This window comes from Pleurodeles waltl, chromosome 5 (assembly GCF_031143425.1).
Source record: "Pleurodeles waltl isolate 20211129_DDA chromosome 5, aPleWal1.hap1.20221129, whole genome shotgun sequence".
Lineage (NCBI taxonomy): Eukaryota > Metazoa > Chordata > Amphibia > Caudata > Salamandridae > Pleurodeles > Pleurodeles waltl.
In genome coordinates, this window is record NC_090444.1 from 745,187,910 (window position 1) to 745,215,900 (window position 27,991).

The window sequence follows — 27,991 nt, forward strand, 5'->3', positions numbered from 1 at the left end:
GTAAAACGTGTTGATGCATGCTATTATTTCCCCAAAAGAATTCCTTATGGAAAATCAGTGTAACCATTTTTAACAAAATTATGGGAAGCATGAAAATAAACAAGCACCAACAAAGCCAACTGACATTTTTTTCGGAGACTTTTAGTTTCATCAATGCGTGTCCTGTTGACGTGGCTTTTGTAACACTTTATTGTTGTTGGAGCTGCCAGGCCCCCACCATTGTAACAAACACAGGGGGGGAAAAAAAGTTTTTGCTCTCCAAAAGCTCACGTTGCCACCAATGGCCTCCAGGGGGGCCTCCCTCAGCACAGCACCTCTCCTGATTAAGTACAGAGAGGGGGCCCCTCCATGTTCTTTGCGAAGGGGCCCCCTCTTCAGTTTCGTTACGCCACTGATTGCCACTGTAGTTCCTGGCACTGAACAAACTACTTTGTGTGCCAATATGCTCCTTGTGGAAGAGCAGAATGCAATCACTCACAGTAAAGCCACCCAATAGAGAGAAATAGAAGTTTAATAAAAACAAAATGTCTTTGTTAACGCCAGACCTAATTAGGGACCCAATTAGAGAAAGTCACAAAAGTGCACCCATTGTATATGTCTTAGAATTAGTGGCTTTCATGAATTCCCAAGAAGTATACCAGGAAATCGTATTTCTATAAACTATTTGTGAACTGTATTTTAGCATGGGCAAATATACATGTGTAGATTTGCTCATGTGAAAATCTATTGAGTGTTTACAAGTTCACTTTCCCTCCAATCACTTTTTTCCCCAACCCTGAAAGAAGATCTACTGCCATTGTCAGGAGTACATTTCCAACCTCTCTTATTATGGGAAAAGATTAGAGAAGAGATGGTGAAAATCCTTTAAACATGCAAGTTAGTAGATTTTCAGACTCAAAGGCATTCCAGCTCTAGAACTATTTCTTACTGCTTCCTCCAGTCCTATAGTATATAGATCTGCGGAAAGGTGGCAAAATATGGAAATTGCTACAGAAGGGACTGAAATTGCAAGTATTCAAGCCCTACTATAGTCTCAGCCCTACCATAATCAGAGAGCCAATTATCAGAGCTCTTACATAATAAGACTGCTGCCATAATTTGTCACCCACTACATGGCACCAAAGGGACAAGTAGACATTTTTACAGGACAAGTAGATTTAAGAACCGACCTGTCCCATGGACAAGTAGATATTTTAATAAATTCCACACCCCTGATTAGAGACCACTGTTCCACAGAATTACTTGGGTCACATACATTCAGTGGATCAAACATAATAAAGAATGGAGTGGTCTGGCATGCTGGGCATAGCAGGCTTCTTTTTAGGTCGGGCACACAAGTGCTTTGATCTGTTGTAAGTATTGTGGGTTTTTATCCACACCCACCTCATGCCCATCACTTTCACTTGTTCACAGGCTTGCATTTCAGAAATCCTTTTTCCTTATTAGTAAATGCTGTAAGTTTGTCCCTCCTTTGAAAGGTTTTGTTACCCCCCTGCAGACTGACCCTGTTATATGGATAATGGCACAACTGCCAATATGTTTGGCTGAGAACAAACTTCTTTTTCCTTTTGTCTCTCCCCTTCGCACTCATGCTGGCCATACCTTTAAACAGGGTTGGGGCTTACAAACAACTATTTGTACTCCAGTTTACAGCTTCCCAATACCATCACAGGGGCTGAAGCACTCGACTGGGTTGTCCAATGTAGGCCCAGGAGGGCCAGATCCATTCCACAGTTTCAGGATAACTAACAATTATTTACATTATTGACATTTAATTCAGCTGTATATGATTATTTGGATGCCCATTACATCTAGCCTGGGCATGGTTTTTATGAATCTATGCTGTATACCCCTGTCCTGGATGGTTCTTCATTTCCATTTGATTCTAAGACAGAAAAATAAATGTAAACAAAATCTAAGAATATGGATCAACTGAAACGAACAAAAGCTAGGATTTGAAGAGTTTCACAAGTGTTATCTACTGGAAGGCAACTGTACCTGAAAGAAATAAGCAGAGCAGCTCAAAACCTACAAAATGCCTTGATAAACTGAGGGTTGAATGTCGCAAAAGTACATGACATTATAAACATCTCTGCACTTGCCCTTCCCTGCCCATCCCACTCCCTCAACCTCTCACTTCACTAACAAAACCCAACAAACTAAATTAAAAAAAGCATAAGTAGTAAACGAGATCAGGCAGATGTCAAGCATCAAATCATCCTACTTGACACAAAAATCCACATCACACGCACACTTAAACTCGATTTCAACTTCAGTCTTTCATGATCAAAAAAGGAAAATCCCTTGAAGGGCCCCTTCGACAGATGTGTGAAATCAAACAACTTCCTGAAGGGACCTCAAACGTAAAGTATACAGCAGTCAACCTTACCACCAAGCACTTGTCATAATGACCACTCCAGCACAAACACGAAACCCTGCTGATAACCCATGCACTTGAATAACTCAGCCACTTGAAAACATGCCATTCTGAGTGACTCAATTTTGGAGCTCAACGACTGCCATTTTATTAACCAAGATTGACATGCTCTGCTCGCTGGAGGAGAAAATGATTATTAATACAAAACATACTATCTCCGAACTCGCGAGCGGGCGTGCTGATTCCAACTTACCCATCTGGAGACTTGCGCCCTTCGCCTGGAGACTGGGGCACATGGGGAGACCGCGACTCGAGAGCTTGAGTTAGTCAGACAAGAAATCCGCCACCACTCCCTAGAGGTGGCTAGGCATGTCTGGAAGGCCACGACAGCCAAGATATATGGCTTGTGGGACAAAAATGGTAAGCTCTTGTACTGGTTAGCTTCCAATCACCAGACCCCCAGGATCATAACTGAAATCATAAACCGAGAAGGCAATATACTGTGCACGATACCGACATAAGTGCAAGCTTTTGCCCAATATAACTGCACCCTATATGCAACCCCGAACAGTGAAGACAATGAGCCTCCCACACAGTTCTTAGAGGGATTCTCTCTCCTCAGGATTCCCCGACTTGAAACTAAAATATCAGACGAACCCCTTACAACTGTAGACATATCAACATCACTAGGTACAATGGCTTCAGGGAAAACTCCGGGTCCTGAGGGTTTTTCCAACAGAATACTACAAGGCCTTCAAAGATCTGGCACTATATGGAGAAGAGCAGTATCACCTGAGATAGATACAGCCAACATTGTGGTAATTCCAAAGTCACAAACTCCCCCCACCTCCTTCTCAGTCCATCAACCTCCCTTTCTTCTCAACTGCAAAATTAAGCTACTTGCCACCATTCTGCCAGTGTGGTTCCTGCAGAATCTCCCCATCTTAATACAACCGGATCAGTGCAGCTTTATGCAGACACGCGGCACAGGTCATTGTCTTCAGGGCCTGGCCTATTGACAAAGACTGAAGACCAACCTGTTACTCCTTTCTTTTTAAGAAAACCTTTGATTCGGTGGGCTTGACTTACCTGGGGGCAGTGCTGGAGCATGCTGGCTTCAGACCATGGTTCCGGGGACTGGTGCAGGCCCTATGTAGTCCAACCCTACAGCCAGAGCGCAGACTGGCAGGACCCTCTCGGATGCCTTCTCCCATCAGGAGGGGAATGAGACAAGGATGCTTTCCGTCACCCCTATTGTCTGCCCTTGCAATTGAACCCTTAGCACACAAGATCCACACAGATGAAGCGATCTAGGGGTGGAACTGGGGCAAAGGAGGGGAGGATCGAATTGCCTTATACGTGGATGATGTCCGCCTATATTTGGCTAACCCAGCTGTGTTAGGCCCACGCTGCCTTTGCCTAAACCCCTCCAAATCAGTGCTGATGCCCCTGGCACCCACAAGAGACTGCTTTGACTGGCAGGACACCATGCCCCTTCGCAGACTCAGCATCAAATGCTGCTACCAGAAATCACCTGGATCCTTAATATGAAACCGTTGGTGAAAAGGACAAAACAGGACCTTGACAAATGGCAATCCCGCCCACTGAATGTGTTGGGCTGCATCGCTCTTTATAAAATGATGATCCTGCCAAGGTTTTCGTACGTCTTTCAAAACACCCCACTCAGCATACACCACGCATGGTTCTGATCACAGGAGTGCATAGCTACTACTTTCCTGTTGCGTGGCACCCAGTCCCGCCTGGCCCTACAGACCTTTCCAACGTAATCCATATGAAGGGGGCCTGGGGATGACGAATCTCTTTCTCTAATATTTAGCCTCCCATTTAGTAGCAGTGCAAGGTTGGTTTCATGGAGGATGGCAAACCCAGCCTATCGTCTTGAGCTATCGCTGATGGGCTTTCCCAAAGTCCCAAACATGCTATATGGATCTCCTATCCCTCGGGACACTGTCACCATCACCAGCCTGCCTATGTTCTCAAGCAGATCCGCGCTAAGGCACACCCGTTAGGCAAATGTGATTACCATACAAACTCACCTATGGCACGGTATCTGGATTGGGGACCCTGCAAAGATCCAGGATTTCAAGAAATTGGACCCAATAGGGTTATCATTACTGGGACATGTATCGGCAGTAACACACATAAATTCCTTTTAGGAAATTCGAAAAGAATATACGCTTGCATCCACACAGTTTTATAAGTATTTACAACTGTGAAGGAGCCCTCTCGGCGGGGTCCCATGCACCAACCCACTCCTAGGGAAAGGGAAAATATCCCAGATTTACCATACACTCCTCGCGAACACCCAGACCACCCCCGGCCTGCTGGGAAAATTAGGTGGACACTCTTGAGGAGGCCTGCTGGAGAGACAACCTGATGGCACCCAAAACTCAGTATCTCTTTCCGACTGAGGTGGATTCAGACCTACTACTTACATGGCGCCTAGCTAACACCAAAGGGACTGCATCAGACGGGTCTACTCCCGGAGCCAGGTAGACGCTGCTGCAGTTTCTCCCCAGCTGACTGATCACGTGACCTGGGTCTGTCCTCAAATCTAAAACTACTGGTCAGTTATTACAAAGGAGCTTACCGAGATATTGGGGTGGGAGGTTCCCTTGTTCCCCCTGGTGATCTTGCTGGGGGTCCAGGAAGGTGTGGGGGACACAAGAGCTGAAAAATAATTTCTGGGCACAGCCCTGCAAATTTTCCAAAAGTGATCTAGCAACACAGTGGAAGAACCCAGTTACCCCATGAGTGGTGCCCAGGGGTTGAATGGTGCTCCCCAAAAGAAAAGGTGGTTTATGAGGCTAGAAGTTGCCCTAAGAAACATGATCCGGTGTGGGTGAAATGGTTGAGGGAAATTACAGGGGACTGAATCATGGAAGTGGAATGTTCTGACATAGCTGCACCACAGGCAGATGAAAAAAAAAAAGTGAAAGATAAAATACACACATATTCAAACAAAATTGCCATTAATTTTCAGCAGCTCTCAAACCACCATTATAATCCACGTGTGTCAGCCCCTGTCTGGGGGCAAACTAGCGCTTCTAGGGTTAACTTGCTTTGGTTTGTCTATCTGCCCCTCCAGCTGCGGACAGTGGACTGCATGTGATCTGTGTAGCCGAAGAGGCATCCCCTTCCTTTCCTGTCTCCAGCAGGCCCAGGCATTTGGATGCCCATGGCTTACACTGTAAGAGGCCAACCCTTCCAGCTGTTCCTATGTCCGAGGCGTTTAAACTGATCCGACCGCATGGTTACTGCCAAATGCAACATGTTTGTCTCATGGCTGTCTCATGGCTGGCTTTTTCATCTTCATTCTTGAAGTGGGAAATTGTTTTGTGGTCCATGGTGCTGTGCAGGCAACATGGCTCCTGTTTTTACCTTGATTTGTCGACTCTGACTGCCCCCTTCAGATGGCAGAGGCCCACAGAAGCATTCCATTTTCTTGTCATAAGATTGCCTTTCACCCAATACACACATCTCGGTGTGCTTCTAGCCATGCACTCACTCGATATGGTGCCCAGACTGTTGGCCGCATCATGCCCGACTACCTAGCATGTTCCATCTTCAACACCTTTCGTCCTGTCTATGACCCTAACCTAAATGTTATAGGCTGTTAGGCAAAACATTTATATTTGAAGCCACAAACATTATCCAGCAAAAAGCTACTTCACCCTATATTTTACAAGCAATCAACACTTTAGGCATCATTATGTAGTTCAGTCACAAACATCTTTCATTCCCCTACGGCCAGGTCCGGTGTCTAACCCACTGTGGGTGACTAACCACTGCTTAGCACGCCCTACCACACTGCTGATGTCCTTTAGCTTTTCCTGTGATTTTTTCTCTGCCTCACACATTCTTTATTTTTTTGACCATTTGTGAAAGTCACAAATTGAATTCCTAAAATCGAGTCTTGCGTGACCTTGTTTTGACTTGTGAATCATGTGCTATATTGTGTTTTTCCCCGATGTGGTTCTCCACTCCTTTATTCAAGCCCCCTCACCAGACCTTCGCCCCCAAAAAAGCCCCCCGCACCCTTCCAGCGCCTAATTGCTATGGCTTTTTTGGGGGAGGGCGCACGGAAAGAAAATTGTGATTCAAATTAGATTCGCTTTTCAGAATCGAATCATAAAATCGACTGAATGGATTTTTCAGCAAACAAACGAACAAAAAGCATGTTTTGTGAGTGAAGTTCCCTTTTCATGCCATTTGGGATAAATCCATTTAGCAGATTTTGCCGTAGGTGCAAGCAAGAAAAACCCCAAGCACACCTTTTTTCGTGCAGGACCCAATAAGCAAAGAAATCCTCCATACTAAAAGGGCACACATAGGGAGTAGATGCTAGTGTAAGAAGCCCCCTAAACTATTTTTAGAGGGGGGCTGGGGGTGAATCTCCCCCCCCCCCCCCCCCCCCAGCCCCCCAGAGGCCAAGGCAGGCTGAGAGCCATTTGATGTACCATTCTGTTTCCCACCACCTCGTCTACCAGCTACCATTTTTGAACGGTTTAAGGCATCACACAGGCTTGGAATGTGACCCCAAGGGGCAAATAGCCTAGCTGGGGCTTAACTTTGTATCTCTTAACTGCCCACCATTTTTTCTTACAAGACGTAACAAAGTGAATGCAGAACGGAACGGATTACCAGCAAGAATGTAACTCCTTAAAAACTCACACACAAACACACACATTTTTTCTTTGTGAAATCAGTTAAAATGCAGTAACCAAGAAGCACACTGTTAAGAAAAGTTATCACTTTCAGTCATTTCTAAACTCAGTTGTACATGATGTGGAAATAGGAAATGTCAAAATAAAACCCACCCTCAAAAGTGCTTTCACATTGTGTGACTGCATTAATTTGTTGTTTTTGTAAAACAAATGCATTCAGGGAGCCACTTTTGATCACAAACCTCATGTCACTTTTGATAAATCACAAACAAGTAGCTTTACCCTCATATGTGAGAGGCATCGCATATTTAATTCCAAATGTACACGACATTGTAGAGGATGAAATGACGGAGTTTATCCAACTTAATACGAAACAGACATCTGTTTATAATACGGTCATCACAAACACTAGAGATTACACCACATAATTCCGGGATACACATAAATTATCCATCTATAATTGTGAAACGATGGTGTGCTGCATACTAAGAATTGCCTAAAGAGAGAAAATAAGAAAGATATCCTGCCTTATCCCCCATGTGAATTTCTTTGAGCCGTTGCCTTCGACTTCCGATTCAGAATAATATCCAGAAATAATCTGCAAAAACTGACATGAACCCATGAAAACCTCTGCAACAGCCCAGAGGAAGTCCTATTCTATGCGAGGAAAAGCTTTTAAGTAATTTAAGTCAATTAAAAAGTGTGACACTTTATGATTTACTTGTAGCTGTGTCAATTATTGAGATTAGGTAATGCACTCAGGTGAAAAAGGCCCTGTCACGGAAAAAAAATTGCTTAACGAGTGCTTAAGTATTGGAGAGCTAAGTCTAACAACTCATTCATCACCTTGGAGTAAATCTTCGATTCAGTACTGGCCAGGAGGAGCTAAAGTTAACGGATTCTTCATCTGCCTTCGGATTTGACAGCATTCGCACAGCTCGCTGATGCCTGCCCTCGCCTAACCATTGGATCAGTTCCAGCACGATACAGCAGTGCCCATTCTGAAAAACGTATATCAATCGGGCAGGGAGGCCACACTGACCGGCCACTTTGTTAAGGTCTACATATAGGTTCACCAACTTAATTGTTGGTGGTTTCCCTCTCCATTTCAGCTGGAGCTCATGTGTTGTATCTGCCCAAGCATCTGAGCTATTTGCCTCATTGCCCCTGCGCAAGTAACACTATCTTCCTGCCCGCCATCATGGAGTTAGTCTACTAGAGTGATTGTTGTCGCACGTCACGCCCACGATTTTGGATGTCGTTTTTTCAAACCAACTTGCGTCTGGGCATGCAAGGATGAGCTCCCGCTTAATCTGTGGCAACAGATCTTCTTGAACACATCTTCCTGATTCTGTTGCCTAGCACATCTTCTTGGAACCAGTTTGACTGATAGGCTTATTTTGATTTTTGTTGAGCATAAAGGTTTGTGATCACCATATTGGAAGCAATGCTCTTATTAATATAACAGAAATAATGCACTCAGCTTATTGTAGTGCAATCCCTAAACATCAGCGTCAAGCCCACCCTTGATGTCTACCGCTTGTCCTCTGGGAATTTGAACTTGCTCTTCGACAACTCTTACAACAGTGTCAAGAACACTTATTTTTGGAGTTTTGGTCTACATCTCAATTCTTTCTTCAGCAGTGACAAGCACATTAATTATTTTACATCATGCTTATACTGTAAGCTCATCATAATGACAAGCACACTGATGGCAGTCAAGTATTTCTTCCGAGTGATAGGTACTGATATCTATTTACAATTGTACCTGGGCACAATAATACTGTCCTATCTTGTTCTATTTATTGGAAAAAAGCTTAACTTAAATATTTTGTGTATTGACAATGCAATCGGGGGCTGCATCTACATATTTTCAGGATACCCCTGGAGATCCACCAGTCAGGTGGTAAACTGGGTTTGAGGATTCTAAACTTATTAGGTGCAATTGGACCAGCTCGGTTTAGAGCAGAAAGAAAAAAAGTATTCTTCTACACTCTCTGGGTTTTGAAGGGAGATCCACATTTAGGCACTTACTTAAATTACTGATAGTTGAAGGTGAACAGCTTGCTGAGTATCAAGACGCTTTCATCTGCTTGACAACCCAGTTTAATAGTTCTCAGGAACATGTTTTACAAACGTTAATAGAAGTTTGATGAAGATGTGGACACAGCAAAATGCCCGAGATTCACAGGAACAATAGGGTAACAAAGCTTCTGGTTTTAAAATGGAACAATCTTCATCTAAAATGTGTTTCCGCTGTGGGAACCCTCTTCATGTAAAATAAGGTAAAGCTTGTCCAGCTAACAACGTCGCCTGTAATTGTTGGAAAAAGTTAGGACATTTTGCTTAAGTTTGTCAGATAAAAAAAAAAAAAATTGTACTTTCAGGTCGGTTGCATGTGTGACAGTCTGTGAGGCTGATTCAGAATCATATAATAGGGATTGAAGGATCTGATACTTTGTGCAGGAGATGAAGTTTCCAGTTTTGATGACAACCAACACCATGGAAATGACAGTCCTGTTTTTTGGGGGATCTCTCATGTATCAATCCCATTGCAGACATTTGTGTGGGTGATAAAACATCAAAACTCGTGGTTGATTCGGAATAAAGAATCTTCATGATCACCCAGAAAGTATTCAAAGACACATGGGGTAACAGTTTATTTCCACCTGACCGTTCACCTGTTTCCTATAAAGGGCAGAAAGTTGAACTATTAGGATACATAGAGGATGTACTTGAATTTTAGAGTAGGAGAATTGAAGGAAACAATATGTTTCCATCGAGGGATTGGACATTCTGGGGTGGTTTCACCAGGGTCTTTTCAGAATGGTTCTCAGACCTGGTTACAAAAGGCAAGAGCTGGTGAAAGAGTGCAATGATACTGCGGAGGAGGGGAACCACAAATTTTCAGAATTTGTTTTGAACACCCTGGACAAAATCAAGGGGTTCAAACATAAAATCAAGGTCAAAGATGGAGAAGTCCCTGTCAAACACAAGTTGCGTGTGATTCTTTTTAGTGTTGGAATGATCTTGAAATTGAACTCAAATCATTGTGTGAATAGGGGATCACTGAAACTGCTGAATCAACATTGTGGTTGTCCCTTTTAGTAGCAGGATGTAAACTGAATAGCAGACTACTTGCGTGTTGATCTGAGATCAACAAAGAAGGATATATGGGTTGATTCCCACCTGTTACCCACAATTAATGTCATGTTTGTTCAAACTGCAGGGGCTAGTTTGCTAAGCTATGTCTTGCATCTGCCATCACCAAGTAGATTTACACTGGAGTCAGGACACTTAACAGCTTTTTTTGCTCCACTAGGCACACACCCCAGGTATCACCGTATGCCGTTTTGGCTCACCTCCATAGCATTGTTTTTCAAAGAATAATGTTTAACATGCTGAACGATGTGCAAGGTGTTTTAGTTTTCCAAGACACTGTGCCTCTGAGTCTGCAAATCTAATAACTTGCATGTTTTAACAATTTCCGCAACCTCTTCTCTAATCTTTTCCCATAATGAGAAAGGTTGGAAATGTACTCCTCACAATGACAGAAGCAGAAGTTCTTCCAAGGTTGGGAAAAGAGTGGTTGGAGGAAAGTGAACTTGTAAATGCTCAATATATTTTCACATGAACATATCTACACATGCATATTTGCTCGTGCAAAAATACAGTTCACAAATACTTCCTGGGAGTACAATTTCCAGGTCTACTTCTGTAAGTTCTTGTGAATTCATGGAAGCTACTAATTCAAAGACATATACCATGGATGCATTTTTATGACTTTCTTTAAGTATTGGGTCCCTAATTAAGTCTGGCGTTAACAAAAACATTCTGTTTTTATTAAACTCCGATTTCTCTATCGCCTGGCTTTACTGTGAGTGATTGCATTCTGTTCTTCCACAAGGAGCATACTGGCACACAAAGTAGTTTTGGTGGTGCCAGGAACTACTGTGGCAGTCAGTGGCAGAACAAAACTGGAAGGGGCTCACCTGCAAAAAACATGGAGGGCCCCCCTCCAGATTCACTCAGGGAAGATACTGTGCTGATGAAGCCCCTGGAGGGGGCTGTGGGGCCTTTTCTTAAGCCACTGGTGTCAATGTTTGCTTTTTGAGACCAAAAATATATATTTTTTCTTTTTGCCAGTGTTTGTATAATGGGACGTGCCTGACAGCTCCAACAACAATAAAGTGGTACAAAAACCATGTCAAAACAAGACATTCATTAACGAGACCAAAGGACTCACAAATAAAAATTTGAATAGGCTGGCTTTGCCAGTGCTTGTTTTTTTTCCCCCACACTTCCCATAATCTTGCTAAAAATGGCTACATTGGTTTCCCTTTAGTAATATTTTTTGGAAATAATAGCATGTATCAATACATTTTACAAAATGACGCATCAAAGAAATAGCACCTAAACTTTCATAGTAGTGAAAACTTCTTTTTGTTCCCTACTTCCATTTTTTTCTGAACATTTTATTTTGAAAGCAAATAATCATCACTCTTGCCTACAAGCTTCTAGAAACATTTGCATCTAATCAGGGCATTCTGGGAGCATTATACGTAGCCTCATACTGTTAAACTTTTCCAAACGTGAGTACACTTTTTCTTTTTTTCACTGAAAACACTGTCAGTAGTGCAGTTTAACCTTAAAAAGTTAATTTCAGAGCTCTCCCTAATAATGAAGGCTTTTCATTAATGCACCATAAATACAAGTTCAAACAGCATTAAGATATGTACACTCATATCACCTCAAATACAGACAGTTCCCTTCTCTGTAAACTGGCAGCCAAAGGGTTTGTGCTGCAGGGGGGTTGTGCCTACTTGTCCCAAGGACAAAATAAACATGAAAACTTGTTGCCCTTGACCCAAAACAATATGTCCTGGGTCTCGGGTGATAGGAATTCCACATCCCTGAGGTTGAACTAGTTTTGGCAGAACTCCTGGAAGAGGATTTTGAGAACAGTTTGGTAGCATCCATTGAAGTACCAGAACTAGGTGTATATTCTGAAGTTGAATGGAGAGTTTCTCTAACAGAGGACAAGGTGTTAGCATGTGCTAGAGAATGTTAAAAAATGGTTGGCCGAGGGAAAAAAGTATTACCTTCCATGCTCCAGCTGTAGGTTAAAGTTTCTGAGGAACTTTCCATGGAAGATGGAAGGTTATTTAGGGCTGACAGAATGGTTCCTCTGCATAAGTTGAGATGTGGTATAATTCATAATGCCCATGAGGGCATCTTGCTTCAAAGCTCACCAAAGACACATTCATGATTCGTTTTGCTGGCCTAGGATGGATGTGGACATTGAAGATGTGATGGAAAATTGTGGTGTATGCTCTTCAGCTGACAAATGTTTGAGAATGTTAACTCCCCCTTTGACTTCCATTGAGGTCCCGTCGAGACAGTTGACAAAATTAGGAACTGATGTCATGGGTCCTTATGATTCTTTACCCAGAGGTACTAAATTCATTATGGTAGCAATGGATTACAGTTCCAAGTGGCTGGAGCTTACATCTGTGAAAGAGCCTGGTACAAGCTCTGTTATGGAGTTACTCTGAAATAATTATTTGAGGGAGGGTTTTCCAGAACTTTTAATTCCTGATAACGGTACCCAATTTGTTTTAGCAAGGAATTTCAGAAATCCCTTCAGTCGTGATATAAAACACCTCAGGACCCCCTTAAAGCATCCACAAACCAACAGTCTTGTAGAGAGTGAACCGGAGGGTAGGGGAATATATATTAAATGGGCAAAAAGTGGCAACCATTACATTGTAAAGCCTGTGAGGAGTATGGTGTGGTTCTATAGGACTACTACTCATTTTTCGATCTAATTTTCACCAATTGAGCAGTTGAGAGGAAAAAAAAGCTAATACGACTTTCCGTCCAGGTTGGATGGCTGAAGAGCGGCTCAGATGTTGAAAACCTGATGCTGTTGGTCAGAGAAAATATTAGCCTGGCTCAGAACGACCAGAAATGCCTTTATGATCAGAAAAAAGGAATTAAAAACATGGTAATACAGGTTGGGGATATGGTGGGTATCAAATCGTCAGTTCATGTGCAAAAGAGAGAAACAGGTTTGATGATCCAGGTAAAAATTGAGAACATTTGAGATATGCTGTCAGAGGTGCTGGTGGACATTGGTGGAATCCATCAAGGGTGGTAGAAGTGGGGGAGATAAAGTATGTGACCAAGCTTCTACAGAAATTGGCCCTCCAAGTTTGACTGGTGGCCAAGCTGACAGAATATCTAAGTGCCAGATTTTGTCTGGGGATAATTCCACTGCTGCCGATTCCCATAAAGGTGAGAAGGGTGCTCCACCTCTGCGCAGAAGTTCATGAAAGGCTACCAAACCCATTAGGTATCGGACATAATTTTACTCGTATCCATGTGTCATCTGTGTAATGTTGGTTTAATGGTATGTTTGTTTCTTTGGTGTGTGTGTGTGTGTGGTGCTAAGGATATGGGTGAATGTATTGTTGCTTGTCCTTTGTGTTGTGTTATTTGGTTTATAAGGGAAGATGTGTTGTATCTGCCTAAGAATTTGAGCTAATTGTTTCATTGCTTGCAATAGAATGTTTTACTTACCGGGTTCGAAATGGAATGTTATGGTTTGAACGGAGGACCGTTGGAGGATTAGACCAAGGGAAGCTGAGAGTACCTGTGTGTACTACTGAGACAGATCCTTACACTGTTAATAATAAATAGTCAACAGTTCTATCTTGCTCCCACATCTGGAAAGGTTACTACAGATCTCCTAATGTTAAGTGTGGTCATTATAATTTTCAGAAGCATCTATGAACTTCCACAAGGGTTTTATCCTCAAACACCGATTTACACAGTCACCTATAAAAATAACAGAACATCCGATAAATTCCTTTCTTAGCTTCCTGGACTTAGTGATCTTATACCTCACAAGCAAGATCAGCGTTTGCCTGGGCAATCCATGTCGCTCACCTCTCAGCTTTAATCACATACTGTAGGAAGTGCCATTGCTTCATTCTTGGTCAAAAGTGCGATTTCCAATCCTGCTTACATAAAAATACAATTACTGATCGTTCTATCCAAAATTCTCATCAATGTTCCCATACTCTTTCCGATAAATACAGTATCAGGCACGTGCGTGGGCTACCATACTGGACAAAACCGACAATGTGGTGTCACTTTACTGTCAATGTGGTCTTCACATAGCCTTTGACGACTCCTTTCCTCTACAGTAGTCTCACCCACATGTATACTGTTGTTTTAATCAGAAATGCTGGAGCATAGGATGGTGAGGCGTTTGCCATTCGGTAAAAGTTTTGAGTATTTACTCACAGAAAAGTCTCCACTTTCTAAAAGTGTCAGGGGTTGGTAGGTTTTGGAAATTCCAAATGCCTCAGACCTCCAAAATGGAACCTCTGGCATAAAAAAAAAGACCTCTGCTGCGCAGAGTGCTAATCCCTGCTCAAACCCATTGAAATACCATTCATGCCTGGTACCCCTACACCCAAGAACCTAGGGGAGTACATACGTAGGTCAAGCCTTTGTATGGATGTCTTCCTGCATGAGGAAGACAGAAAGGAAGAAACAGCCATGTTCAGGAAAACAATTGGTTAAACTCTATGTCATGTACATCACACTGCCAGACAGCCATTCGGGAGAAGGAGATCTGGCACCGAACCAAACGACAGAAACTTAAGTGTGTAGATGTTAAAAATATATGATAGTGATATTTTTCCATACAGCCCAGGATGATAAAACTGTGCCGGCATTTCACTTTCAATTGCTTTCCAAATTTCACAAATGCACCAGAGCTATTTTATCACCTGCATTCTGAACCCATACACTACCAAAAATGGAGGTATTCTTTATACCAATAGATTACTTAGTTCCTACAGATTTAGAATATATATAACTGTTATACTTTCCATATAGTTCCAAGTTTCATATCTGCCGTCAAATGACCAGTGCACCATAAACAGGGTTCTACCACAACTTAGTGATAAACATTACTATTATACAACTGAGTGATCAAACTATATTTCCTAGGACAATCCACACTTTTGATTCTGACAGATTCTAGATATTCAAGACAATATTTCCTTGGTGACTGTTCCAGGATTTATGCTTGCTTATTTGAGAAATGCAATCAAATATTGATAACATTTGTCAAAAAAATGAGAAAGAAATGAGAATATTTCTGCGTTTATTATATCTTCAGGATGCAGTGGCATATTGATGCGGGATTTGCAACAGTATGTAGCCATAAACGTGGCAAAAAAAACGTAAGACACAGCTTAGAGAACAAAGAGGTACACGCATTTAAAACAACCTAACACTGTTTTTTTTTTTAAAGAATCTACAGTTAAAGCACTGGGTATTAAAATAATTTCTAATTTATCACTCATGCCTACTTGAGGAAAAAATGCACTCATGTTCCAGCCTAAGCAGATAGCCCTACCTAACCTCTTTGTTGCACCTATGAACCATGGCAGAAAGCTGAATAATTTATCTGCTTTAAAGTGAGGAGTTACGTGGGCAACCCTTCTGTCTAATACACTAATAAAATCCATGAAAAACTAAATTGTTTTCTTAAATTGCTCCAACTTCAAATAAACTGATATATGGCCGAGCTTAGAGTAGCTCATCATTTTATTGGAGAAGAATTTCAGTGTGTTCATTTGCTCTGTAAATTGTTTCTGGCCACCTATAAAGAGTTTACACAATGAAATCTGTGTTAAATGCTCAACAGACTGAAGCGCCATGTCTTCACTCACCTTCCCCTCTTAAATACTTCAAAAACTGCCCGCAAACAGTCACCAGCAATTACGTATTGTTTTAAACACCGTCATATAAACACAACCATTGACAAAAACTGTATACATGGATTACATGCACAAATGCCCTTTGTTATTTTAAAGGCTGCCATAAGACTTATCAATGCTTGGGAAAAAAGTAACAAAGGGTTGCTTTTTACATAAAAGCCATTTGTAACACACAGTGCATTAATATAACTGTTTTACATCTGAAAAGCACAGAAAAGTTTTGTCTACTTGTATGGCACGCATATCACACACTAGGGTACCCTGGCACATGCTAAGGGTGGAGCTGTACCCTGGGAAGCCTACTGCAACTCCAACTTTGCGTGCTGAAGTCGGTGATGGAGATGGCAGCTGGGATGTAGCATGGGAGGTTGTTCTAGGCCTTTGGGGCCAGATAGGAAAAGGAACTGGGTCCGTTTCTGGCTCGGTGAATGCATGGGACGCGAGCGAGGAGAAGGTTCAACGAGCGGAGGAGCCTTGTAGGTGTGTATATGTAACTGGATGTGGCAATTGAGGTATGCAGGGGCCTGCCTTTGTCATGCCTTGTAGGTGTATGTGATTAACTTAGAGAGGGCACATTTGTGGATCGTAAGCCAGTGGATGTCCTTGAGGTGCTTGGATATGCGACAGTGAAGTGGTAGCTTCGGAGTGAGTCTGACTGCTTTGGTTTGTATAATTTGAAGTCTTATGGCAGGTTGCGAGGTGATGACCACTTACATGGCGTTTCTGTAGTCCAGCCTGCTGATGATCAGGACGTTTATGACAGATCTAGGTGCCCAACGGGATCCACCGGAACACTTTTATGCAGAGTTTGAGAGAGTGGAAGCATGCGGGGGCAATTTGATCGGACTGGACGGAGATTTGATCCCTGGTTCCTGGCAGAGATTGCAGGGCTGGCCCTAGCTTTGAGGGCCACCAGAGAGAAAATAGTCTGAATAGAAGCACTTCAAGGAAGGCAAAGTGATACAAAGAGCCAAGAGCACAGGTGTGAGGCAATAACATTTCTCTTGGTGGAGCCACACACCATTCGATATATTTTAAAGAATTAATAACAATAGGCTAGAATGCAGCTGAGCTATCAGCCATGTTAGGAAAAGGAAAGGCAAAAAACTAACAAGATAGGGGAAACCGTATCATTTTTTATTTTTTTTTAGCAAATATCTAGAAGTGTGAGTAAAATAAAATACCAGAACCAACATAAATGGTAAATAAATATTAAATAAGTTATTCCTTTCCAGAAACCCGTTTTGAGATGTGCTACCGCAAATGAGTCAGAGCATTAGACAAAGTAAAGAAAGACAGAAAACAAACAGCATGACTCCCACACTCGAGAGTTGACTCACAACGATCAAACCTCACTGTTTCAGAAAACAAGATAATTAATTCGCTCTAGTCAACATCACACCTCGATACAGACTAAAGGAGTCACTCTCTCCACTGAGGTTGATAACACCACGCACAACATTGGGGAAGGACAGTATGCCATGCCATAGAAACAGTTCAGGATCAGAGAAAATTAGCTTTCCAATTTAGATGTTTCCAAAAGGATTATCAATTTCAACTCATAAACAAGGGCAGAAAGGATTTAGACTAAAAAACAGTTATCGTAAATGTAACAAGTATTTGCAATGCAACGGGTCTCATATTTGCTTGAGTTAGAACTATTAACGTTGTAAACTCCTAACCGGACTATTCTTGCCACACACATTATAAGAAAAAAAACAGCATGATCGCGCCAGATAAAATTGAACATGGAAAAACCGAGTATGATCGCGATATGTAAAGCCCAGCGCGATCGCGCTGCTTGGAAAATGAAAAGATAAAGTAGTCTGGAAACCAGGCTGAAAACATCAAGCCTCGTATGTTTTCAGTAGTTTACCGGTGCTGTGTAGGTGTGTGTAGGTGAGCTAAACACTGTAAAAGGAATAACGTATGCATGCCTTTCACAAATGAAAGCATGCAGATTTTAAAAGGCAAGCCCACGAACCAGTGAAAGTGACTGACGTGACATGGGCGTGGTTAAAAGCCCAAAGTGAGATTACAGCAGGGGACGGAGTGCTTTGCGCTCGCCCCTAAAAAGGACACCACAAGGACAGGATAATCCTTAAAGAATCTTAGTTAATCTCAAAAATGTTGACTTGGATTCGAAATTAAAAAGGTTTATTCAGTGCAATTAATTTGTTTAGTTAGGGGTCTTCAAATGCTTGGACATTTTAGGACACTGATGTGCCTTTACCTTCCATAATGCATTATCTGGTAGAGACTATCTAGCTGCAGATTACTTACCTTAGTATTTCCTAGCGTCAGCTTGGAAACTGGAATTTTTGGCTGAGCAGTACCCTGCGGGTGCAGTCGGTGGTGTTATTCGGATCCACGTGGCATCGTTGGAGCCGTTTGTGACATCATGGTCATCTATAAAGGCACCACCCTGCCGCACATACGTCAGTTCTTTTACCCATGAACTTCCACACCAGAAGCGCAGAGTCAACCAAACAGTTAGTCTGTCCAAAACTAGGACCCAGGAAGGGATAAACCCTAAGCCTATTAGACATATCACGAGAGCTGGGAGGCACGGTTGGGTGTAAGGAATCTACAGCTAGATAGAGTCTCTACCAGATAATGCATTACCAAAGGTAAGTAACTTGTTCATCTGATAGAGACTTTCAGCTGCAGATTCCTTAACAAAGAATAGATACCCAATCCATAATCTCCAGGCGGTGGGCCCCGGATACCGCCACTCAAAGTAACCCGATTGTCCTGGCAGTAATGTTTTAAAACGTGTGCAAGGATGCCCACATTGCTGCGTGACAGATATCCAGGACTTGAACGCCCTGAGTCAGCGCAGTGGTAGCAGCTTTGACCCTGGTAGAATGAGCCCTTTAGCCCTCAGAAGGCTGCTTCCTGGCCAATGCGTAGCAGGTCTTGATGCAGAGAACAACCCAGCATGAAACGGTTAGCTTCTGCACTGTCCGACCATTATTTGCTCCCACATACCCCACAGAGAGTTGGTCATCAACCTGGAACTCTATTGTGCGGTCAAGGTAGAACAACAACACTCTTTTTGGGTCCAGCCGGTGGAGTCACTCCTTTCCTTTAGAGGGATGAGGTGAAGCAAAGAAGGTGGGCAGGGTGATGTTCTGACCCAGATTAAATGGGATCACCACCCTGGGGAGGAAGGAAGCACAAGTTCAGAGAGCCACCTTGTCGGAAAACATGGTGAGACACAGTAGCTTGGATGGAAGAGCCAGCATCTCAGTCGCCCTCCTGGCAGATGTTATTGCCACTAAGAACAGAGGGGATATGTGTGTATGGGCTCAAAGGAAGCACGCATAAGAAATGTGAGGACCAGATTTAAGTCCCATTGGGGCATAAAGGGCATAGGGGGAAACATGTACAAGCCCTTTGAGGAATATATGTACAATGGGAGATTTGAAAAGTGAAGGTTAATCAGGCAACCAAAGGAATGCCAATAAGGCAGAAAGATAGCCCTTGAGAGTACCCAAGGCAGAACCCTGCTGGGCAAGGGATAGTATAAAGAGAAGGATATCATAAAGAGAATCAATAGACCGTTCTGTACTTTAATATACAAAGCGTTTCCAACGGCAGGTGTATACCGTTTTAGTGGAGGGACGCCTGGCTGCCAAAATAACTTTACAGACTTCGGGAGGAAGGTCAAAAGCCATTGACTGTTCCCACTCAATCTCCACGCATGCAGACACAGAGTTGAATGGTGCGGGTGGAGAACCTTCCCCTGCTGCAACAGAAGATCCTCCCGAAGGAGCAACCTGATTGGAGGACTGATGCTTGTTTTCAGAAGCTCAGGATACTAAACTCCCCTGCCCAATCTGGAGCCACTAGAATTACTTGGGCCCGGTCGTTCTTGATCTTCTTGAGAACTCTGGGTAGAAGTGGTGTAGGCATGAAATGCATATAATAGGCCTGAACTGCACTGGTGACGAAAAGCATAGCTGATCGATTGCCAACTTGGAAACTCCAACGTGCAATACTGCTGATATTGCTCGTTCTCTGTGGAGGCGAATAGAACTAATCAAGGTTCTCCCTGCTACTGAAAGATTCCTTGCACGACCTCCGGGATGAGATACCATTTGTGATCCACAGGGCACTGATGGAGCAAGGTCGTTAACCCTGGCGTTCTGAGAACCTGCCAGGTGTGGAACCACCAGGGTGATGCCCTGCAGTTCCAGTCATGTTCAGAGACCCAGAGCCTGTTGACAAAGGGTCCACGACCCCAGTGGGAGAGCGAATGGGAAGGAACCATGGGAAGTGGAGGCCTGACCATCAAGCTCTCCGGGGTGGGGTGTTGGGTGAGAAAACTAGGCTCATTAGGAGCTGGTCGATGGCGGCGGCCGATTGTCCTATTAACAGGAGCCCCTGTGCTGGGTTTGGACCACGCCCACAGCAGGACATCAGTGAGGGGTTCATTGAAGGGTAACATCGGTTCCAATTTAGAAACCCCTAGGCTGAAGCACCTCAGTCAGGAGGTTAGTCCTGACCCGCACAAAAGGCACATCTAGGTCCAAGACCTCAGCAGCCATATGCCCCACCATAGCATATGAAGGACCCTCCTCCGTAGCCACAGGAGTTGAAAGCATACCATGGAATAATATCCAGTACACTGGATTCCTCTAGTTCCTCATACCAGTCCATATGCTCCAAACCAAATTCTAAAGGGTCCCGAGGCCCCTCCTAACTCGAGCTGATCGTAATAAGCCTCAGATATTGATCTTGCCCCTGTTGGCACTGAAGTAGTAATCAATGTCGTACTAAGCCGTTCCGGCTTATCAGGGATGAGGATGGGGATTGCTCCACCAGTGGGCGCTGGCGGAGGGGATAGCATCTACGTCGGGAGCAATGCCGAAGGAGGCCAACTGTGTGTAATCGCGTCGCTCCGGAACTGGATCCTGGAGTGCCCCAATGGCGCTGAGTCCGAAGCCACTGGCATTGAATCCGATGGGGCTACTGCTGACCCCATGGGGCCGGAAGGAGCGCCAGCAGGGTAGTCATCTCAAATACGAGGCTTGTGGCGTCGTAAAACTCTTTGAGCTGAGCAGGGGTCGCTCTGGCTCCCGGAAAGGAGAGGGTGCGAAGTCAGCCCTGGCATAGGATCGGTAGAACCGTGCCTGGAACACGGACGTTCCGAGATGCCTCGAAGTCCGATTGGACTTCTTCTCGTGCTTCTTCTCTGAGTGCCTGGAGGACCTCGAGCCCGAAGAGGGCTTTGGACTACTGGAGCAGTCCTGTGACCTCCTCCTTGATCGAGACCGTGACATCCTAGGAGTCATGCCACACAAAGTCGACTGCTGGGCCACCATGAGCTTCAGAGACAGCGTGCTCTCAAAGCTTTCGGAGCCATGGCCTGGCAGATGGAACACGACTTCGAGTCGTGGCCTCTGTCGAGGCACCAGAGACATACCTTGGTGAGGCTCAGTCACCGACATGGTGCGATGGCATGCACCACATGGCTTGAACCCAGTCTTCCTTGATGTCATCCTTGCACAGACTTCTAAAAACTCAACAAAAAGGTCAAAAAAGGCAGAGGGTAGCTCAAATCCGGACCTGCACTTAACCGGTGCAGAAGGAAAAGAATTGACATACGCCAGTGTGGTGCCTTTATAGGCAACCGTGACATCAGAGACTGCTCCAATAACGCGGACGCCATGCAGATCCAAATGACGCACGCGGATCCGAACGACGACACCCGACGACGCGCGCAGGGTACTGCTCACCAAAAAATTCTGGATTCCTAGCTGGCGCCAGGAAATTCTAAGATAAGGAATCCGCAGCCATTTCTCAATCAGATAACAAATGATAGACCCTGAACCTCTGTGTTCACAGTAACAAAAAACAAAGTGCCAAGACATTAAATGAGATGATCCAAGCAAGAGAATGTGAGCATAAGGAGGGTTCTGAAGAACACACTGGTTATTGAGTTTTTGTATCAATAAGCTCTATTTTTTCTGTGTCTACACTAAGCGCCAGAAACCGCTCATGCCACGAATTTGGATATAGGTAGAATTGCCTTTCACAGATTGGTCCTCTGTGGGAGGCATCACCTGAAACCCACCGATATACGTAACCTTGTAAAAGACTTTATAATGTTACGATAAAGGATATAGTAAGTGTGTTTCTTTGTAGAAAAATGATGCAAATTCAGTGCACATGGAATGTACGCCTTAGACAGCAGTGGGGCCGTGATGGCCATTATGCCTAACGAAAAAAAGAAAAAAAACATTAGCATGGCTTTTTAATTTGCAAGAAAGAGGCATGGAAGGAGGCTACAAACTGGCAAAGGCCTAGCAGTGTAATGACCTTTAAGTTCATTAATATGAATAATGTGTTGTATGACCAGAAACCCAATGGGAACTGCCATGTTCCCTGCAAGCTAGTAAGTGTTTCTGAAGGGCACACTTCCTAAATTTGAAAGAACTTGTAGAGGAGCAATGGGGTGGTTGGACCACAATAAATTACATTTCGTTTTGAACTTTTCTTCTTATTTCTATCAGAGTATTTTTTGGAGAGAAAAAAATAATTTCTATGCCAGGAAGGGAAACTGCTTAAGACCTACTTCGTTTAGCTGGCAAAAAGACCATACACGTTTTATGGAAGTCATTTTCTAGTTTTAAAATGTAGTGGAAAATACCTTTCCAGAAAAATCAAAACTGACAGAGGATGCAGAGCTACTTCACTTATTTTGCCCAGAGAGCATTAGATGCCCTTGCAAGCAATTGTAATATACCAGGAGGTGAAGGTAGCTGTTTCAGCCTCACTTCTGTGATCACCAAAAGCCTTCTTCAGGAAGGGCACCATTAAACTATTCCTTTCTTGTTAGGAACAAGTAAAATAGTATTTTTCCTATTGTATAAATATAAAAACAACACATTTGATAACAAATTGTCTGAAAAGTGCTGAATAGTACATGGGCAGATGGGTAGGCTGTTAATTTAAGGCAATATTCACATGTGTGATTGCCAACACTACAGTGTTTACTGATAATCTCAAACGTACACACAATACACCACTTGGTGAGGTATGGACATTTACTTTCTAGTGCCGATCATAGGCTCCTTAGGCACTAAAACTACAAGTGCTATTTTACAACCTGGAGTACTCATCTGGGCAGCTCCTCCATTAGGGCGGGGGAGTGTGCCCTCACCCGCCAGCAGCTGCAAACCTTTACAAGGAAATGATCATAATCAGTGTTTATTATTGTTTCCTTATAAAGGGACAGGGCCGAGGAGGAGTGAGGGGGAGTGCTAAGCACTCCCCCTCAGAGCGCATGCATGTTTGGCCGGCCAAACAGACATGTGCAGTAGGCTCTCTCTGGCCCAGCAACACAGTTACTGGGCTGGAGAGAACCTGCAAAGGCTCCCAGTCTGCCTGATGCTGCTCTGAGCAGCGTCAGGATTGGCTGCTGGGCAGTCTGGGAGCCTGTGCCTGCAGCAAAAGAGGAAAGGAGCAGCGCGACAGAGGAAGTAAGTGTTTGTTTATTTTTATTTTTTTTTATTTAATTTTTATTCCCACCGGCCCCCCCGCACATTTCACCAACCCCACCCAACCCAACCCCTTCTGCGCGATGCAATCCGCGACTAATACTCATGCTACTGCTGCAGACATTTCTGAGGAAGGAAAGATCCAATAGAACTCTGTAGTGTGCTTTGATCTTCTTTCACAGAATTCACCTATCTTTTTTCTGAGTACAAAGAAAATACACATACAATTAGTGGCGTTGCTTAACACTAACAGGCAGCTATGCCTTCATCTTGTGTGAGCTGGTACTGTGAATACTGTCCTAATTTCTAGACCTCCGATCACGGACACAATGTCCACCCCCCAAAAAAATGTGCTGCCTCGAAGAATTTAAAGGCAAGAAGCCAGCTATCCTCCGGAAGATTCTAATGGTGGTAGACAAGAGGTAAAATAGCTGTCAGAAAGTCTTTAAACCAAACTGTAGTGCAAATGTCTCAGCTTTTAAGTGCATTTTCAGTTGTGAGGAGGCTGCTAGATTGTCTACTGTTCGAGAGGTACAACAACCTCTCCTTTGGGAGTTCCAGAAATTGAAAAACTGGTTCTATTGTATAAGAAATCTGATTCGTGAACGAAAGACCTTGGTTCCAGACACTCAACTAAAGGCACAAGCAATCTTGGAAATTCTTACATTGAAGAAAGTAATCTACTCCAAGATGAATGCAGACAATTGCAATAGAAATCTTCCTGCCAGGAAGAAAGTAAAAATGCAATGGAGAGAAAGGAATTATTCAACCTGGCAATGAAGCAAACCCACAGACAGCTTAATTGTTGAACCACACCACTCCAAACACTACAATGAACCAATGTAAAGAGAACTCCATTGCTTGCCGAGAACTTCAAATCATGTACAGCTCATTTAAACATGACAAGCTCAAAAGAAATCTTCACAGATATGACTGAAGCTAAACTCACCCTGTTAATAGGTCAGGTGTAGCACTTATAGATGCCTTTTAGTAAGTGTTGTCGATTTCTTGCACTGCAGGGAGGAGATATGTTGTAGTAGCAGCACTTATTGATGTGCCTAGAATTGTATAATTTCTATCTCTCTTTTCCCCCAAAAAAGTAAGTATGTGAAATGCAACTGGAAGTGTAAAATGTAAGAGTTTATGTAACACACAAATCCTCAACCTCCACTACTTGTATGCAATCTTGTATCACCTCCTAGCACCCCGCATCTTGTACAGCGCTCCCTTGTTCTTTAACTCTGCACCATTTACGTACCAATACATACCATGACTAGTTTTAATCATTTACTGTTTTATTCAAAGTGACTTCAAATCGTGCGATCCCTTTACCGGTTACATCTGTAATGTGTAGTGCACAGTAATTAACTAAGATAATCAAAAAAATACATTTTATGACACTGATATGATGTTAATGTTACTGTTTACTTCTAGCACGGCATAATACTTGCCTGTATATATATATGCAATGAGCCTTTATTTTACCCTCATAACCCATGCCGCCTAGCAATGGGCAGACCGTTGTCCTTGAGTAAAGACAGTGCATGGGTGAAAATTTCTTTCGACGCATTACTCTACGACATTTATGAATACATAAGCATTAAACTACGCTTCATGGGATGGTGTGCAGCAGCACCTTCAAGTGCACACACGAGCAAGGGGGAAAATAAAAAGCACTTATAACAGCACTAACTTCAAACGCAAATAATATTTAAGGCAGAGTGAGTTTAAATTATTCTGTCCTGGAGGGAACAACTACACAACAGACTGCATTGTGCCGGAGTGTCTTAATCACAAAGAGGGAAACTAAAGGGTCCTACACATGTTGGGCATGTTTGCCTTCAGTACACTAGAGTTACAAGATGATCAGAGCTAACACTGTACTGCGCCTCACGCCTTGGCTCGGCAGTGCCGGGTCACTCACATTGACAGCGCTTACACTGCCATATATGACAGGAATGCCTAGGTAAGACATCTTTTGCATGCAAGTTGTTGCCAAGAAACTAGCATTGATGCCGTACTCAGTCACAGCACACACAACTGAAGCCTCAGTCCAACAAACAAGAAGCCCATGAACTTCTGCGTTTTTTTTGTGTATCCTGAACACAACTTTTGCTATAACAGTAGCTGTTAGTGCCATACAACTCCTACATGGTCATTCCAGATGAACACTCCACACAGCTGTGTCCACCAATACTAGTAATACAGCCAGCTGCAAACAAACTATGCGCAACCGTCTTAAACATATGACTCTGTTCTCTGCTGTCATCTACTGAGGGCAGTTTTTCTGTTGCCGCTTCTACTTGTAACAGAGGCCATTGCCCTCCTGCCCTTGCTTCGTCTATTCCCTCTTTTGCGAGTCATCCCTACTACTCCTCACTTCTCACATGGTTTATCAGAGGAAATATCACCAAGATTGTGTATTGTCAGAAAAAAACATTGACAAACAGCTACATAATTTTATTTGCCTATTATGTTTGTCACGAGCTGTCCAGGGAAACTTTCACTCGTTACTCCCAAGACCCCAGACCGGTGCACGTTTATTCATTTTAAACACATTTTAACACACTTTAATGTGTCACACTGTGCAGCCACAAACCAGGCACGAACTGGCTGGCATCTGTGGTTTCTAGGGAGAGGCAAATGTTAGACTGTCAGTGGAACACAATGTATCTCAGAGCTTAGGTGGGCTCCCCAAAGAACGGGATAAACAATTTGAGATCGTTTGTCTCACCTAAGGTACAACACAACACCAACAGACTTTAATCTCCCACCTACAGACACCATTCACAAATTAAGTCAATACCATCGCTGTGTGTGTTTGGGTGATGGTTCCTCTCATCAGATTTCAAGGAAACTTCAGAGACAGAAGCTCACTAGCAACCCAGAAAATGATTTGTGTTAACTTTAATGTCATTATGCAGCTTTGTTTGGGATGTCTAGCACAGTTCAAATACTTTTTTATAAGAGGAGTGAAGGACAAAGGCAGCATAGTTGGGTGGTTACCACGCATTGCCAGTTTTAATGGGAAGTTATTTGTGCAAAGAACAATTAATAATTAGTATTAGTCAGTACTTTTCATTGCATGTTAATTTTAAGTTTCAAGCTTCCTTGACACATCTTTGTATTGTACACAGTGTCCATCAATTCAACCAGCCAGGAAAACTTAGTGGCAGCTAGTGATCTATTATTTCAATAAAATGGGTCTTAATTCTGCTTTTTAAGTTTATCATGACGATGACCTGGCAGACGAAAGTGCACACATTTTTTGTATGCCACCCAGCCAGCCCAAAAAATGTTTTTCCTACAGATACTTGCAAATCCACAACTCCAATCCTTTTTCTGAACACAACTCAGACGCTCCCTTTTTCCAAGGCCTTTACCATCTAAATGTTTAACTTGAACCCTGTTGGATGTAGCATTCCCTACCACTGTATAGTGAGGCTAAGCGGACATCAATGCATAATCTAGATTTGCTACAGGTACAAACAGGAATTGTAACTTTAGAACTCAGAAGTCCGTGTCTGTCCTAATCGGAATTAAAAGTTAAATATTAGTCAACAATAGATCAAGAAAACAAATCAGTAAGTTGAGCTGCCCAAGCATGCCATACATCTTTTACTACTGGTCACTGCAAATGGCTTCAAACATGCACAGAGCTGTCACGTACCACATGGACCAAGCAAGAAGAGAAATTAACGGTACTTGCTTAATTCAGCAACCCCGTTTCCAGTGCAGCTCTGGACACCAGATGAAAACATACACCACAGATCACGGACTCAATACGTGTCCTACCATCGGTTTGCTTACCCATTGCACATAGCAAGTGATTGAATGCTTGACAGGGTGGGCTGGGCGTCTGGGTGGATTTGTCACAGCTCAAAGGCACAGGACTCCGATCCGTTTCAGAGAAATAGCCACTGGAAGAGTTTGAGAGCACAGAAGATCCCCTCATTAACATGCACAGTGGTGATCTCGTGGCAAACGGACCGGGACTGCTCGGCTGGCCTGGCGGGCTGAACGGGTCACCAGGTCCCAGACCATTACCTGGGGGCAGGTTCTGTAACGAGGGAGGGGCCACCGATGCCAGTCGCCGCGACCTCGGAGGTGGTCGGCGGGGGTCCCTTTCTCCACTTTCACACTCCGACCCTAAATGATGGTGGCTTGATGGTGGCTTTGCCATTTGGTCGAATATTCTGAAAAGCAAAGTTGTTGCGTCAGGTACCAGATGAAAAGAAGCAAGACAAAATGTTTATCAAAGACATACCAGAAAACACAAAATTATTCGGGCTGGCCCAAAATAGGCCAATAAACTTTCCTACAACACATTGCGCGCCCACCCCACATATTTATAACAATTACAGAGCGGGCTTTTGGGGAGAAAGAACATCCATGAGCTGGGGCGCTCTTGGCACACTCCTCACGTGGAAATCTCAAAGGCAAACGAGGCCACTTTACAAAATCTGTGGAGCCGGCACTCTGGTCGGAAAGGAACAACTGTACAATGGCTTAGCTACCGTAGGCTTTTTTTTTTAAGGGCAGGAAAGCTCTCGACCACAGCGCGAGCAGAAAATCCTCGTGCCCTCGTGTGGGGGCCTGGGTCAGATGGTGTCTTCT

The 27,991-nt window shown here is 43.5% G+C and overlaps 1 protein-coding gene across 1 annotated transcript in view; it reads right to left on the bottom strand.

Annotated features, from left to right (window-relative positions):
* Positions 1 to 27,991, bottom strand: part of BCL2L11 (BCL2 like 11) — a 156,070-nt gene that overhangs the window by 123,408 nt on the left and 4,671 nt on the right. The window contains exon 2 of the mRNA XM_069234706.1: positions 27,422 to 27,570. Within this exon, the coding sequence (XP_069090807.1) occupies positions 27,422 to 27,557 (136 nt within the window). The 5' untranslated portion in view covers positions 27,558 to 27,570. The remainder of the gene's footprint in view (positions 1 to 27,421; positions 27,571 to 27,991) is intronic.